At 42.4% G+C, this 13,908-nt stretch overlaps 1 protein-coding gene across 1 annotated transcript in view; it reads right to left on the bottom strand.

Annotated features, from left to right (window-relative positions):
- The window catches only part of LOC129153228 (serine/threonine-protein kinase pim-1-like), a 2,241-nt gene extending 385 nt beyond the window's left edge, over window positions 1-1,856 (bottom strand). The window contains exon 1 of the mRNA XM_054732515.2: window positions 1-1,856. This exon is cut by the window's left edge and continues 385 nt beyond it. Coding sequence (XP_054588490.2) covers window positions 107-1,618 — 1,512 coding nt within the window. The 5' untranslated portion in view covers window positions 1,619-1,856 and the 3' untranslated portion in view covers window positions 1-106.
- Between the last annotated feature and the right edge of the window lie 12,052 nt (window positions 1,857-13,908).

Below are 13,908 nucleotides of genomic sequence, written 5' to 3'. Positions count from 1 at the left end.
GGAAATGTAGGAGATGATAGGTGACTCTGTTAGGGGTTGAGAGGTGTCCGAGTTAGGAGGGATCTAGCTTGGTGCCGGTTGAATTGGGTCCAGAGCTTTGAAGACTTTAGTTTCTGTTTAACCAAAGCCAAGGGTCACGCTGGAGCTGCTTTAAGGTGGGACGCCACTGTGGGCTTCTCATGAAACAGCTCTTTAGGAAGTTCGTACAGTATGGAGAGAGGTCCGTCCTGATTCTGAGTTTGTTACTGAAAAACTTTTTTGAGTCAAACAAACTTTCGTGGAGCATTTCATAGAGAACAACTCCCACCTGCCACACGGTTGCTGGTCCTGCCTTATAAATGCATTCTGAAATAAACTCAGGAGGGACGTGTTTCGCTGTGCCGTAGAACCGGCCGTTTTCATATTCTGTGTTGGTGAAACAACTCACTCCAAAGTCAATCAGTCTCAGTCGCGGGATTTCTGATCCTGTTTCAATCAGAATATTTCGTGGTTTGATGTCTCTGTGGAAGATGTTGGTGTCCTCCAGATGTTTGACGGCATCAACCAGCTGTTTAATAATTGTTTTAGCCTGATTCTCCTGTAGGGGCTCTTTGTTATTTTTAATAAACTGTGAGAGGTCCACTGCAGGCACTGGTCTCTCCAACACTAGAATCTGTTCCTGGTTGAAATCGTACCAGTCCAGGAGGGAAATTGGAGCGGACTTCCCCACCGAATCAGCTGATTCTGTCTGGAGTTTTAGCATGGCGGCTACCTCAATGGTGAGCTGCTGGCCGTTCTCGTCCGTATCCGTCCAGACTACATTTTTCTTTGGTATATGTTTGATTGCCACAGGTAAATTGTCTGCCCTGCGGTAGCCACCATAAACAGATCCAAAGCCTCCCTTTCCAAGCAGATCTTTTTGCTCGTATTTTGCCTCGAACTGATCTTTGGCTGAAGGCGAGGGACTCTCAGAATCAGACAGTCTGATTCTCTTTGCTGGACTTCCAGATCCCTCACCATCTGGTGAGAGTGACCTCTTTGAGACTCTGGATGTCTCATCCAGGTTATGTCTGGAGACGCTGCCTTCACCTGAAACCCTAGACCGTTTTGTGGGAGGTTCGTGATGAAAAACAGCTTTCCTTTTGGCAGAGGACGATCCTTTCTCAGGAACCAAATATCTGCATTCCTTGTCTGGATTTTCAGATCCCTCAACATCAAAGGAAATGGATTTCTTTGTGAATTTGTCAATTTGTGTAATCTTCTGGTTGTTTGCAGAGAGTTTGCCTTCATCAGAAACCTTAATCCTTCTTGTGGGAGGTCCAGGGTCTGAAACGGCTTTTCGTTTGGTTGCTGAAACTAAACCACGATTCTCTGGCAAATGCGGTTGTTCCATGCTAATATAAGTCTCTGAATCTTTAACCAGAGCTGAAGAGTAACTCTTGTGTGCAAAAGAGTCTCCCATAATGCTAAATAACACGTAGACGATAAGTTGAAACACTATCGAACAACGAGCAAACACGACTGTCTCTGACGGTGCGTCACTGAGAACTGAATGCCTGTAGAATCCGCTTATGATCTTATGATCACGTGATGATGGAGATGATGATGATGATGATGATGATGAAGATGATGATGTCATAAAGCAAAGTTCTAAAAGGGCAAAGTCAAGGGAAAGGGCAAAGATGAGGCTGATGCTGCTTTTTGGCAAGGCCCTTAGTGCTCTCCACCCGAGGATTATATCATTTTTTGTTTCTTCTGATCCGACCCAAGAAGTTCCAAAGACCAGATTTAAAAGTCAAGGAGATCGCTCCTTCCAGGTTGTTGCACCCTGGCTTTGGAATGAACTTCCTTTAACCTTATGTAGTACTGACAGTCTGGTAACCATTATAAAACAGCTGAAGACCCTTTTATTTAAAGCTGTTTTTACCAAAATCTTTTGTTTTCCTATTTTTTTACTCAAATTTGTAATATTTTTCATTGGTTTTATGATATTTTATAACTTTATGAGTTTGTTTTATTTGTATTTATTTCTGTTTTGTTTAAGATCTTTATGATTTTATGAATTGTTTTGTTGTGTGAAGCATTTTGTGATTCTCTGTCTGTGATGAGTGCTAAATAAATAAAATGTACTTACTTACTTTACTATTATTCTTCCACGGACGTTAATGCGGCTCAAACTGCTGCGTGCACCCCCACATATTTGACATAAAAACGAGGGGCTCGGCTGCCAGACATGTGCAATTACATTTATAAGTGGTCTGATTAACCATGGCAACATAATTAGCAACAGACAATGAAACATTTTTCCTTTTCTGTGTGCTTGTGTCTTAATTTGCAAAATAACAAATAAATATGTAAACAATTAATTAACCCTTTGATGCATGAATTATGAAATCTTTAACCATGATTTTTTTAAACAATTATTTTCATTCATCTTTAGGTGTGAATGAAACAAATTTCAACAAATATTTTTTGTAACATTTAATAATTTACAAATAATTTATTACGTGTCCACCTCAGTGGACAACGTGCATTCTGAACATGAAATATGTTGGCTTGACTTACTGAAGTCCAAAAGGAGGGGCTTCGCTTCCGGTCGGCAAGATGGCGCCTGTGCTTGGCTTAGCTGCGGTCACCGGCCACTTTTTCAAACTTTTCTCCACTAACCTCGTTCCACCTTGCTCCTGTCTGCGATCTTCTTCAGTAGTGTCCCCGCTACCATCTCCTATGATCGCCAGACTCTTTTGTCCTTCCGTTCGTTCACGATCGCCCAAGATATGCAGCAGCAGCTATTTCTGGTAACTCTATTGATCCTGTTCCAGTTCCTCCATCACCACCCACCCTGAGCTCCCTCAATACTCTTTCATACTCTGAGCTGAGTAAGCTTGTTGCGAGGCAGAAGCCATCTGGCTCTCCACTTGACGTTCTGCCGCCTCGTCTCTGGAAGGCTGCCTTTCCGTTTCTTGGCCCATCACTTGGTCAGATTATCAATGGGAACCTCAGCACAGGTGTTGTCCCAGCTGCTTTGAAAGCAGCAGTTATTCGACCGACCCTGAAGAAACCTGGTGCTGATCTCTCTGTGATCACAAATTACAGGCCTATCTCTACCCTGCCTTTTACATCAAAACTGCTTGAGAAAGTCGTTTATCAGCAGCTGGTCTCACATTTAGCTGACTCTGATCTGTTCGAGGTTTTTCAATCAGGGTTCAGGTCTGGCCATAGTACTGAGTTGGCTCTACTGAGGGTCATAAATGACATCTATCTATCACTAAATCAGGGTACTTCTGTGGTGCTTCTGTTGTTAGACCTGACAGCAGCCTTCGACACAGTCGACCACGCGATTCTACTCGATCGCTTGGAACAATGGGTTGGGATCAAAGTGTCTGTTCTGGACTGGTTTAGATCGTATCTCCACAACAGGACATTCTGCGTTAAACTGGGTGATGTTTTTTCATCTTGGGAGGGGCTCCGCTGGGGGATCTCGCAGGGATCGATCCTTGGTCCTCTTTTGTTTTCCATTCATCTGCTACCTCTGGGGTCAATCTTTCATAAACATGGCCTATCATTCCATCTCTATGCTGATGATAGCCAGATTTACTCTCCGTTGTGTAAGGAGAAAGGTCACTCTATCCAGTCCTTTGTGTCCTGTGTTAATGAGGTGAAGTCTTGGCTAATGGCCAACTATCTACATCTGAATGAGGGAAAGACAGAGCTCATTGTTTTTCACCCCAACAGCAGGGCTGTGGGTCGTTATGTTGATCTTGGCCCTCTTTCTCCCTACTCAAAACCAGTTGTTACCAGTTTGGGGTGAAACTTGATGCTGGACTTAAATTTGATGCTCACATCAATTCTGTGATCCGGTCCAGTTTCTTTCACCTGAGACGCCTTTCAAAAATCAAGCATATGCTGTCGAGAGCCCACCTGGAGCGGGTACTGCATGCCTTTGTAATTTCTAGGGTTGACTACTGCAACTCTCTCTATGCAGGGTTGTGTCAGTCATCACTGCGTCGCCTACAGGTTGTGCAGAACAGCCAGGTTCCTGACTGGGATCAGGAAACGGGACCACATCAGTCCGGTTCTGGCCTCCCTGCACTGGCTTCCGGTTTGCTATCGGTCACAATTCAAAATCCTTGTCTTTGTTTATAATTTCTTCCAGGGTGGTGCCCCCCCTATCTGGCCACACTCCTGAACAGACATTCCCCATCACGCGTTCTGCGCTCCTCTGACCAAGGCCTGCTCGCTAGGTGTCATACTCGCGGGGACCGCAGGCTTTCTCAGTCCTAGCACCGTCACTCTGGAACCAGTTGCCGCCCTCAGTTAGGCTGTCCCCATCCCTGCCAGTCTTTAAGAGTCGCCTAAAAACACACCTCCTCCGCTTGGTGTTTCCAGAACATGTTTGATTTTGGCCCTCTTTTATGTTGAATTTATTTCACAGTTTTCATTGGTTCACTCAATCCCTTGTTTTACACATTTGTCCTGGACCAGAATATTTTTGATTTATTCAATATATTTACCTACAACTGAACCATGTTCAACGCTTTGGGCTTCCTGACAGGGTTGCGGAAGGCGCTTTATAAATAAAGCTTGATTGATTGATTGATTGATTGATTGATTGATTGATTGATTGATTGATTGATTGATTGATTGATTGATTGAAGATGCACCGAGGATTGCGGGCAGTAAGTCGGGCTCGTTCCTGGTAAGAGTTGGACTTTGCCAGGGCTGTTCTTCGTCGATTTTGTTCAAAAATTCAAAAATTTAATGGGCAGGATTTCTTTAGGTGTTGAGGATATCCGTTTTGGTGGCCTAATGATCGGGTGCCTTTTGTACATGATGTGGTCCTGTTGGCTTCAGCAGAACGTGATCTCAGGCTAGTTCACAGCAAGCCCCCACAATGCGGCTCTAAAATTGAGGCCAACCCAGAAGTACCAAAAATTGCAGTTCCACCCTCATCCACTAGGGGCTGGTGTCAGAAGCGGGCAAATCCTCATTGACTCCCATGTTAAAAATACCAATTTCACAGCAGAAATAAACATGTTTACAGCCTGGTACCAAAACATGTTTTTTGTTTAAATTATCTAGTTTACACTCATGACAACTCTGAGGGGGGTGAATTTTTTTCTCACTCTTCTGTTAAAGTGTATTAAAAGCCTAAAATTCTGTATAATTAATGAGCATCAGACCCACGTGACCGCCGCCTCAGACCCACGTGACCACAGAGCTAGCTCCGGGGAAAGGCCTCAGTAGAGCCTCGGTCTGGCTTGGAAACTGTTCTGGGATTTTGAGTCTCTGTGTTTGTGTATTCTGTTTTGGATATTTTTTGTGCAATTGTTGGACAAAATGACTTGCTGTGGTAGTAATTGCACTAATAGAGCGTCCAAGGAGTCTCCACTTCATTTTTTTTTCGGTAAGTAAAATTATATTTATGTATTTTAGGTCACTGCCGAGCTGAGCTTAGATTTTAACATGTACTGTTTAACCATGAAATTTAAATGTAATAGGGTAAAACCCAGTGCATTTAACATAATGCTGCACTTTAGAAAATGGGTTGAAATATAACATGTTGGTGGAGCTGGGTTCCGACTATCGGCTTGTGGAGCTCTCGGGAGACCTCTGTTTTCCACCCGTACCTCCCCTCCCCACAGCTCGGCGCTTCTCTGTCTGATCGCGGCTTCTGTGTGCTGCGCGGGCTGACAGCTTGTGGAGCTCTGGGATGGAAACCTTTCCACCCGGTTCTCCCCAACGGCAGCTCTGCGCATCTCAGATCGCAGCGACACTTGTCTGCTGTGCGGCTGTCGGCTTGTGGAGGTATCAGAGACCTCTGTGTTCCACCCGGTTTTACCCAGCGGTCAGCCCGGCGTATCTCTGACTCAGAAGCTCTGGTGTTGTGCACAGTTAACTCCGGTTGTAGCTAGGTTGCTACCTCCATTAGCTTAGCTCCCACCTCCGCGTTAGCTTTGGGTTAGCTTCAGGTTAGCTTGTAGCTAGTTCGACCGGGTGTCATCAGTTGATCCTTGCCTTACAGCCCCACCCTCAGCTCCACCTCTCTTCCCTTTTTTGGAATTGTCTGGGCTTGACGGAGCCTGTGACACGGTCAGAATGGCGGTGGTGGCCACCTCCCATTTTAGTACAAAAACGTGATATTGGAGCCTATGGAAAGGAGATGTCCAGTATATTTATGTTGATGGTTCACAGCCAAGTGTGAAGCAGCTGGGATGAGAATCAGCTCCTCTAAATCTAAGACCACCCCCGGACTTTCGCATGGGCTTACCTGAGCTACAGCCCTGGGCCCCTGCGTGCTGGAGGCCCCGCCCTCAGTCCAAAAAGCATTTTTATTTTTGTATGTAATTCTCTAACAAGATGCTACCATTTAGCTGAGAAGCACCGGGATTTGTTTAGGGAAACATCTGTCATGACTGCTTATAATTGGTCCAAGTTTTCTCACACTTCTTACATCACGGCGGGCGTTTGCAGCCTGACACACCCCAGTGTGGGACGGCGCCGACGGCACCTGCTGAGACCACGTCCAACAACACGAATTATGTTTTCCTGTCAAAGTGATTGTGGAAAGTTGGCGGCTGAATCCGCGGCTGATGTTCCGGCAGCAGAGACGCTCGACCTGGAGGCATCTGAGACCACCACGTCCTCCATGGATTATCTTTTCCCATCAGAGAGTGATTGTGGAAAATTGGCGACCGAAAGTGTGTCTGGGCCACGGATTGAAACTTTGGATGAACCTTGTTACAGTACGGATCCAGCTTGCTGGGGAAAATGTGATGCATCTGTGCATGCCTACTGGGCTGAGCGAGGACCGCAGAGCTGCCAACACATGGACTTAAATTTTAAAGCGTCCGAACGAGTGTACAAACAGCAGAAGCGGTTCTTCTCCAGACTGCACTTTAAACGCAGACTCGCCAGTGGTGAGTATGTCCAAAGACATTGGCTGCTTTACTCTCCATCTACCGGAGCTGTGTTTTGTTTTGCATGTTGCATTTTCAGTGATGCTAAAAGCAAATCGTGCTTTGAAACTGGTTTCAGTGACTGGAAACATGCCACAAACAGGATGAAAGAGCATGAAAACAGTGAACATCACAGAAAATCTATGCTAACATATATCACACTTGGGTCAGCTGCTGGAAGGATAGATACAGAGCTGGAAAAACAATTTGAATCTGAGAGTGCATATTGGACTGAAGTTTTGAGAAGAGTTGTGTCTGTTGTGAAGTTTTTGGCAGAGAGAGGACTTGCTCTTAGAGGATCTAGTCATGTTTTTGGCAGGACTGATAATGGTAATTACCTGGGCATTCTGGAGTTAATCAGCGAGTTTGATCCCTTTTTGAAGTCTCACATAGAGAAATATGGAAATGCAGGTGCAGGGACACCTTCATATCTTTCTTCTAAAATATGTGGAGTTTGTTCAACTGATGGGTGATCGTGTTCTGTCTGAAATAGTCGGTGAAGTAAACATGGCCAAATATTATTAGATCTCTGTTGACTCCACACCAGATGTTTCCCACCTTGATCAGTTAACATTTATTCTGAGATATGTGTCACCTGAAGGGCACTCCCAGGAACGCTTTCTTAAATTTCTTCCCATAGAGAACCATACAGCTTTGAGCATAGTCTTCTATCTTAGTGGCAGATGAGTGCGCTTTTGCCTTTTGTTTATTTTTGTTAAAGTTATTTGACAGCAAAAGCAGAATTTGAATTGTATTAAAATGTTCAATGTGTAAATGACTACCTAATGTTAGGTTATTGATTCACACAGCTTTTAGAAGCCAAAGTTGAAATAATGTTTTCTTTCTATAAAATGCAAATCTATTCATTCAAGGATTATTGTAGTGTGTGTGAATTGGTTTATTAAAGATGTGTGGTCTAAAAAAAAGTTTCAATTTGTAGTCCTTAAAATAATATAGTAAAATTATATGTGTGTGTGTGTGTGTGCGCGCGCGCGTGCGTCTATCCAACAATTTTGAAAAAAAAGGGGCCACCTAAATTGACTGAAGCCCATGGGCCCACATCCTCCTAAATCCGGCCCTGCCCATGGTCTTCTCTGAGTCAGGGATGAGGTCCTGCCTCAAGTGGAGGAGTTTAAGTATTTGAGGTCATCTTCACGGGTGAGGGAAAGATGGAGCGAGAAATCAATAGATGGATTGGTGCCACGTCTGCATTGATGCAGGTGTTGTACCGGTCTATTGTGGTGAAAAGAGAGCTGAGCCAGAAGGTGAAGCTCTCAATTTACTGGTCAATCTACGTTCCTACCCTCACCTATGGCCACGAGCCTTGGGTAATGACCGAAAGAACGAGATCATGGATACAAGCGGCTGACATGAGTTTTCCGCACGGGTGGCTGGGGTCTCTTGCAGCTTCTGGCATTTTTAAAAAGTATCCCAGGGGCACGGTAAGGGCCAGAGATGTTTAGTCTATTTAATTTCTGACTATATAAAACGATTTCTTCGGTTTTAAAGTGTGAAGTAAACTCAGACAAAGTAAAATCCAAGCCGATCCCGTTCATTTTGTTTACCTTTGTTGCCTGCCAACATGTCGTCTACTCTCTGAGACTCACGTGATGTCCGGAGCTCTATACCCGGTCTACAACGGCTCCGCCCCGGTGCGGAGACCTGAGGTGCGCAAACCGGCATGCGTGGGATTTTCGAGATCTTGCGATACAGTCCGAGCAATAAATGCGTAAGTTAGATCCAAACACCCGTTGTGTGGGAGAAGCATAGAAATGAACTGTTTAATCTGCCTATCATTTGTGTTGAGAGATCAGCAGTGTTTGGATCAACAAAGGGTGACTGCTTTGATAGTGGAAACTGTATTTATGGTTTATTTTTGTGCAGTTAAAGTCCAACCGCCATTGATAGTTGTTAAAAGTTGTTAAACCTGTGCATGTGAAAAAAAAAACGCTTTTTGTTTATCAATTTATTGTGAAATAACGGAAGTTGTGCTTGCTCCCTTTCCTGTTGAGCGGTTGTGATTTCTGTCCATTGACTGCGGAGGTGCTCCGGCGTCCGGCAAAACTGTCCAGCACCTCTTTTGGATCCGTTCACACGCTGCAACTATTTGGAAAGACTTCAGCAGATTTATTATTGGTCTCTACAAGAACTTCAATTCAAAATGGGAAAATATTATTTTACTTACCAATAAAAAGAAGCAGAGACTCATTGGATGATCTGTTATTACAATCAATACAGCTTACCGTCGTGTCCAATTTATTTCACAATCAACCTCCAAACATGAACACAGAGAGGCCATTGCTAAATTTCAGTCAAAATGGCAGAACATCAATGTGAGGCTGAGGCCTTCCCCTGAATCTAGCCACTAGCGCAAGCTCTGACGTGACTCTGACATTCATGCTACCTGTCAACGCTGACGTCGTTAGGTCCGTTTTAGGGGGGCTTCAGCCCCCCTAAAATAATCACAAGCCCCCCCTATAATTTTGGTTTTTTTATTTTATTTTATTTTTTTCTGTTAACTTTTTTTTATTTGTTCACATCTACATGCTCAACACAAACACGACACGTGTAGTTGGTACAGGAGTTTTTAGTCTGAAACAGAAATAATAATTAATGAATATAGAACTACACCGTCGCACACAGGAACTATCAAGAAAGGACTTCCTCCACTTCTTTGTTGACAAGTCAGGGGACAGGGGCGATACAGCAAAACCTATATATCGATGAGCAAATCCTGCTCAGCGCTCATGTAACAACATCATGTCATGTCAACATCACATTAGGGTAAGACAGAAACAGCAGCACACCGTTAACATTTCAAGGTTATAGTTCAGACGAGAAATGCTACCGCACCGACATGCTAATGCTAACTCCGCTAGCATGTTTACATGCCGCAAACCATAATGAAAAGCTTTGATGTCAAGTAAAATGGTCGAAAAACTCCCCTGAAGTGACATGATTAACGAGCCAGCCAGTTCATTGAGTGACTTATTGCCACCAACTTGAGCGTACAGTAATGAGTCTGCACAAACAGAACCTGCTCTGCGCTTGTGTGCAGCAGCTGCAGCCCTCTCTGTGGGCTCAACTCTGTCTCTGCGCATGCAAATCTCTCCCTGCTCTCCTCAACAAGTAGCCTCTCCAACAGTCAATCACAGACAGCTCTGTTTTATCCAATCCAAGCATGTCCAGGAAATACTGCTTTACAGAAAAACACCCATTTAACAGCTTATTGAACTGCTTTCTGCTGCTGGTTAGCTACCAGTCACCATCCACTGCCTGCAAGATACTTTGTTGTAATTCATGTGTCATGATTAGGGTGACCATATCTGACTTCCAGAAAAGACGCATTGCCTATTCCTAATACTGTTAAATTGCACTCTTTTCAGTTAAAGAGGACTTTTAATTTCAACATATAAAGTGTTTCTTCTCTGTTTGGTTAGACATAAATGATCCCTTGATGTGTAAAAGGAAGTGAACAGTGGAAATGTCCCAGGAAAAGAGGAGGGTTAATCAACCTAATTAAATATAATTATATAAAGTCCTCTTTATCTGAAAAAAGTGCAATTTTCCTGCCAGTATTTCCTGGACATGCTTTGATTGCATAATGGAGAGCTGTCTGATTGGCTGATGGAGAGGCTACATTGCTTTAAAATTTGCAAATTGAGCAACAGCAGGGAGATTTGTGCAGGCAGAGACGGAGTTGAGCATGCAGAGAGAGGGCTGCATACGACTGCAGAGCAGGTGTTGCTCTTGCAGATTTATCACTGCACACTCCAGTTGGTGGCACAAAAATCACTCCACACTAAAAACCTGAATCAGAATATGGCTGAATGTGTATATTATTGACTGTTTTTCTATATTATATATTTTTTCTATAATATATATATATATATATATATATATATATATATATATATATATATATATATATATATATATATATATATATATATATATATATATATATATATATAATATATTATAGGTACATATATGTAAACAGCCAGTTTTATATATTTCATATATTCAAAAGCTACATCAAAACATATATTAAAACCTATATGTTTATATGAATTCTTTCCATGTGGGTTGTCAGTTGGTTAATATTTCCTATGTTTACCTATGGTAAAGAAAAGAGATATTGTACTCATCTGACTTTAACATAAATTTTGGCAGCTTAATGTGACGTTATGCACAATGCCATCATCATGAGCAACCAAACATAGGCTATATTAGGCTAACAGTTGTCCATATTCTGTACCATCTATCCACCAATGGCTGTTTCAGTTATTGTGAGTGAAAACTAAATGGCTTAGTAGCATTTGTCTTGGCATTAGAAATTGAAAATGCTTTTCAATGTGTCGGCTAGATGGACATACGAAGATTTTTTAAGAGAGTGAGTGAGGAACAGGAGAGAGATCAGGTGGTTGATGCTGGGGAGATCTGCATGGTCAAGGTCAGTGATCTACAGCGAAAACAGGGGCGAGCGCATCGTTATGAGCATTTACCTGAGCACAAAGTTCCCAAGCAATACTGAACAGTTTTCTGTTTAGGAGTGAACAGGTAAGAGACCTTGAGAAAAAAAAAACTATAATAATCATGTGACCTGCAACCTTATGTCAAGTTGTATCTGTATAGTTGACTTTCTGTATTATAAGTTCTAGTACTTGCTGGATATTTTTATATATACTGTTATTTTGTCTTGTAATAGTTAATTACACACTCCTTTATTCCATATCATAGCAGTGTTATTCATATATTAAAACTGTCAACTGCGCACTCATTTGGCAGAATAAAAGTTTGACAATTATTCATTTGTTCTTTATTGTCACATTTCAGTAACATTTATAATTAAACAAGTTGTAATTAAACAAATTAAATAAATGACTACATCATTTCCCCCCGTTAAGTGCAGTAGACTGAAATGAATAGCTTTATTTGGAAATATAACCTATCTAATTTTTAATGGACTTACATAAAATCTTTCTTCAACATAGACCCCACTAATTAACTGATTAAGTGTTATTTTTCATAAAAAGAAGAGAGAAAATGCACAAAGGTAGGAAAGGAAAAGAAAGTGTTAAATAATAGGTTTTGTTAAATGTTCTTCAGATAATGAATTAATTGACAAAGTTTTTGCAGGGTGTGACAAAAAACGTTCAAGGTCAAGCTCCTGCGGCTAAGCCCCCCCTATATCTCAATCCTAGTGACGTCCATGCCTGTCAATCAAATCTAATTATTTATAATTTCATTTCATTACACATACATGGAAGACTTACAAAAATGTCACCCCCCTCAGAGTTGTCATGACTGTAAACTAGATCTAATAAACCTAAAATGTTTTTTTTTTTCATCCAGGCTGTAAACATGTTTATTTCTGCTTTGAATTTGGTATTTTTAACATGGGAGTCAATGAGGATTTGCTCACTTCTGCTGCCATCCCCTAGCGGATGAGAGTGGAACTGCAATTTTTATAATTTCCATGTTGCTTCACAAAATCCTGATCAAAAAGGCCCCTTTATTGCCCCCATCTTGGTGCCTGTACATTGGAGTTTACCTTGGTGAGTGAGAGTGCAGCCTCCCTCCGCCTTCGTGTGAGGCAACGAGTCCTGACTGTTGCGCTTAGGCACCAAATTTAAGGTCAGACTACCGGTAACCACCATTTCTGGAGTCTTTAAAGGGGTGCTGGAGAGTGCTCCTTCAGGGGACTCCTTGGTACTCTTGGAGGATGTCAATACTCACGCAGCCAATGATAGTGAGACCTGGACAGGTGTGGTTGGAGGAATGGCCGCCCTAATCTTAATCTAAGTGGTGTTTTGTTGTTGGACCTTTGTGCTTCTAATGGATTGTCCATAATGAGCACCATGTTCAGGCAAAAAGGTTCCTATATGTGCTCTTGTCACCAGAATACCTTGGGCTGTAGCTCAATCATTGACTTTGTTGTCATCTCACCTGATCTGTGGCCACATGTGTTGGACACTCAGGTGAAGAGAGGTGCGGAGCTGCCAACTGACCACTATACCTGGTGGTATATTGGCTTTGATGGTGGAGGAGGATGAAGGTCAGACCCGCCAGGCCAAAAAAACATCTAAACGCCTAAAAATCTCACAAGATAAACATGGGAATACCAAGATGCAGCCCGGCAGATGTCTTCAACCTCTGTGAAGCACCATAGAGGAAGAACACCTTCTGGTAAAGCAAGGCCTAAGCTGCATTTTAGATCTGTTTCTTAGTTGTTTCTATTTACATTTTAATGTTTTGTGATCACTTTTCTTACTCACACAGCCTCACATTGGCCTCACACAGCCAATGTGTAAGGTTGATAGCGGATGTCTAATGGAACAGCCCTGTCATGCACTGTGTGCGTCGGTGTATGACATAGCAAGAGAGCACAGGCACCAATCAGAGTAGGTGGAAAATGGCCTCTCCATTAAAATTGTGGGAAGGAGGAAAAAGTCTGTCCAGGGAAATATTCCTAAATTGGGAATATTGGGCGTGTGGCATGAGAGAGTGTGAAGACAGTCAAATGTGTGTCTCCGTGTCTCACACTCCTTGCTTGAGAGTTGGCAGCCCTGTCCTGACAAATATTATTGGTTAATATTAATATTATTATTTAAACATAGAATTTTTATTATAGCTTTTTCATATTTCTATAACTAATTGGCAGTTTTGTTTTTCCAAAAATTATTTTAGGAATTTACCATCAACACATCTAGAAACCACCCTGCTGCTTCTGCAACAACCCCATCTAGTGAGTGTTTTCAGAAATGTAGCATGATGTTTTTAACCTGATATTAATGATCAAACTAATAATTTACTGACTTCAGAAGTGAGTCAGAGTCAGCATTTTGCAGAGGTGTGGACTCAAGTCACATGATTTGGACTCGAGTCAGACTCAAGTCATTATTTGAATAACTTCTGACTTGACTTGATAAAATCTACAAAGTCTTACAACTTGGCTCGGACTTGA

This window comes from Nothobranchius furzeri, chromosome 9, assembly GCF_043380555.1.
Source record: "Nothobranchius furzeri strain GRZ-AD chromosome 9, NfurGRZ-RIMD1, whole genome shotgun sequence".
In the NCBI taxonomy this organism is placed as follows: domain Eukaryota; kingdom Metazoa; phylum Chordata; class Actinopteri; order Cyprinodontiformes; family Nothobranchiidae; genus Nothobranchius; species Nothobranchius furzeri.
The sequence above is the reverse complement of the archived record's forward strand: the minus strand, read 5'-3'. Positions and strand labels throughout refer to the sequence as shown.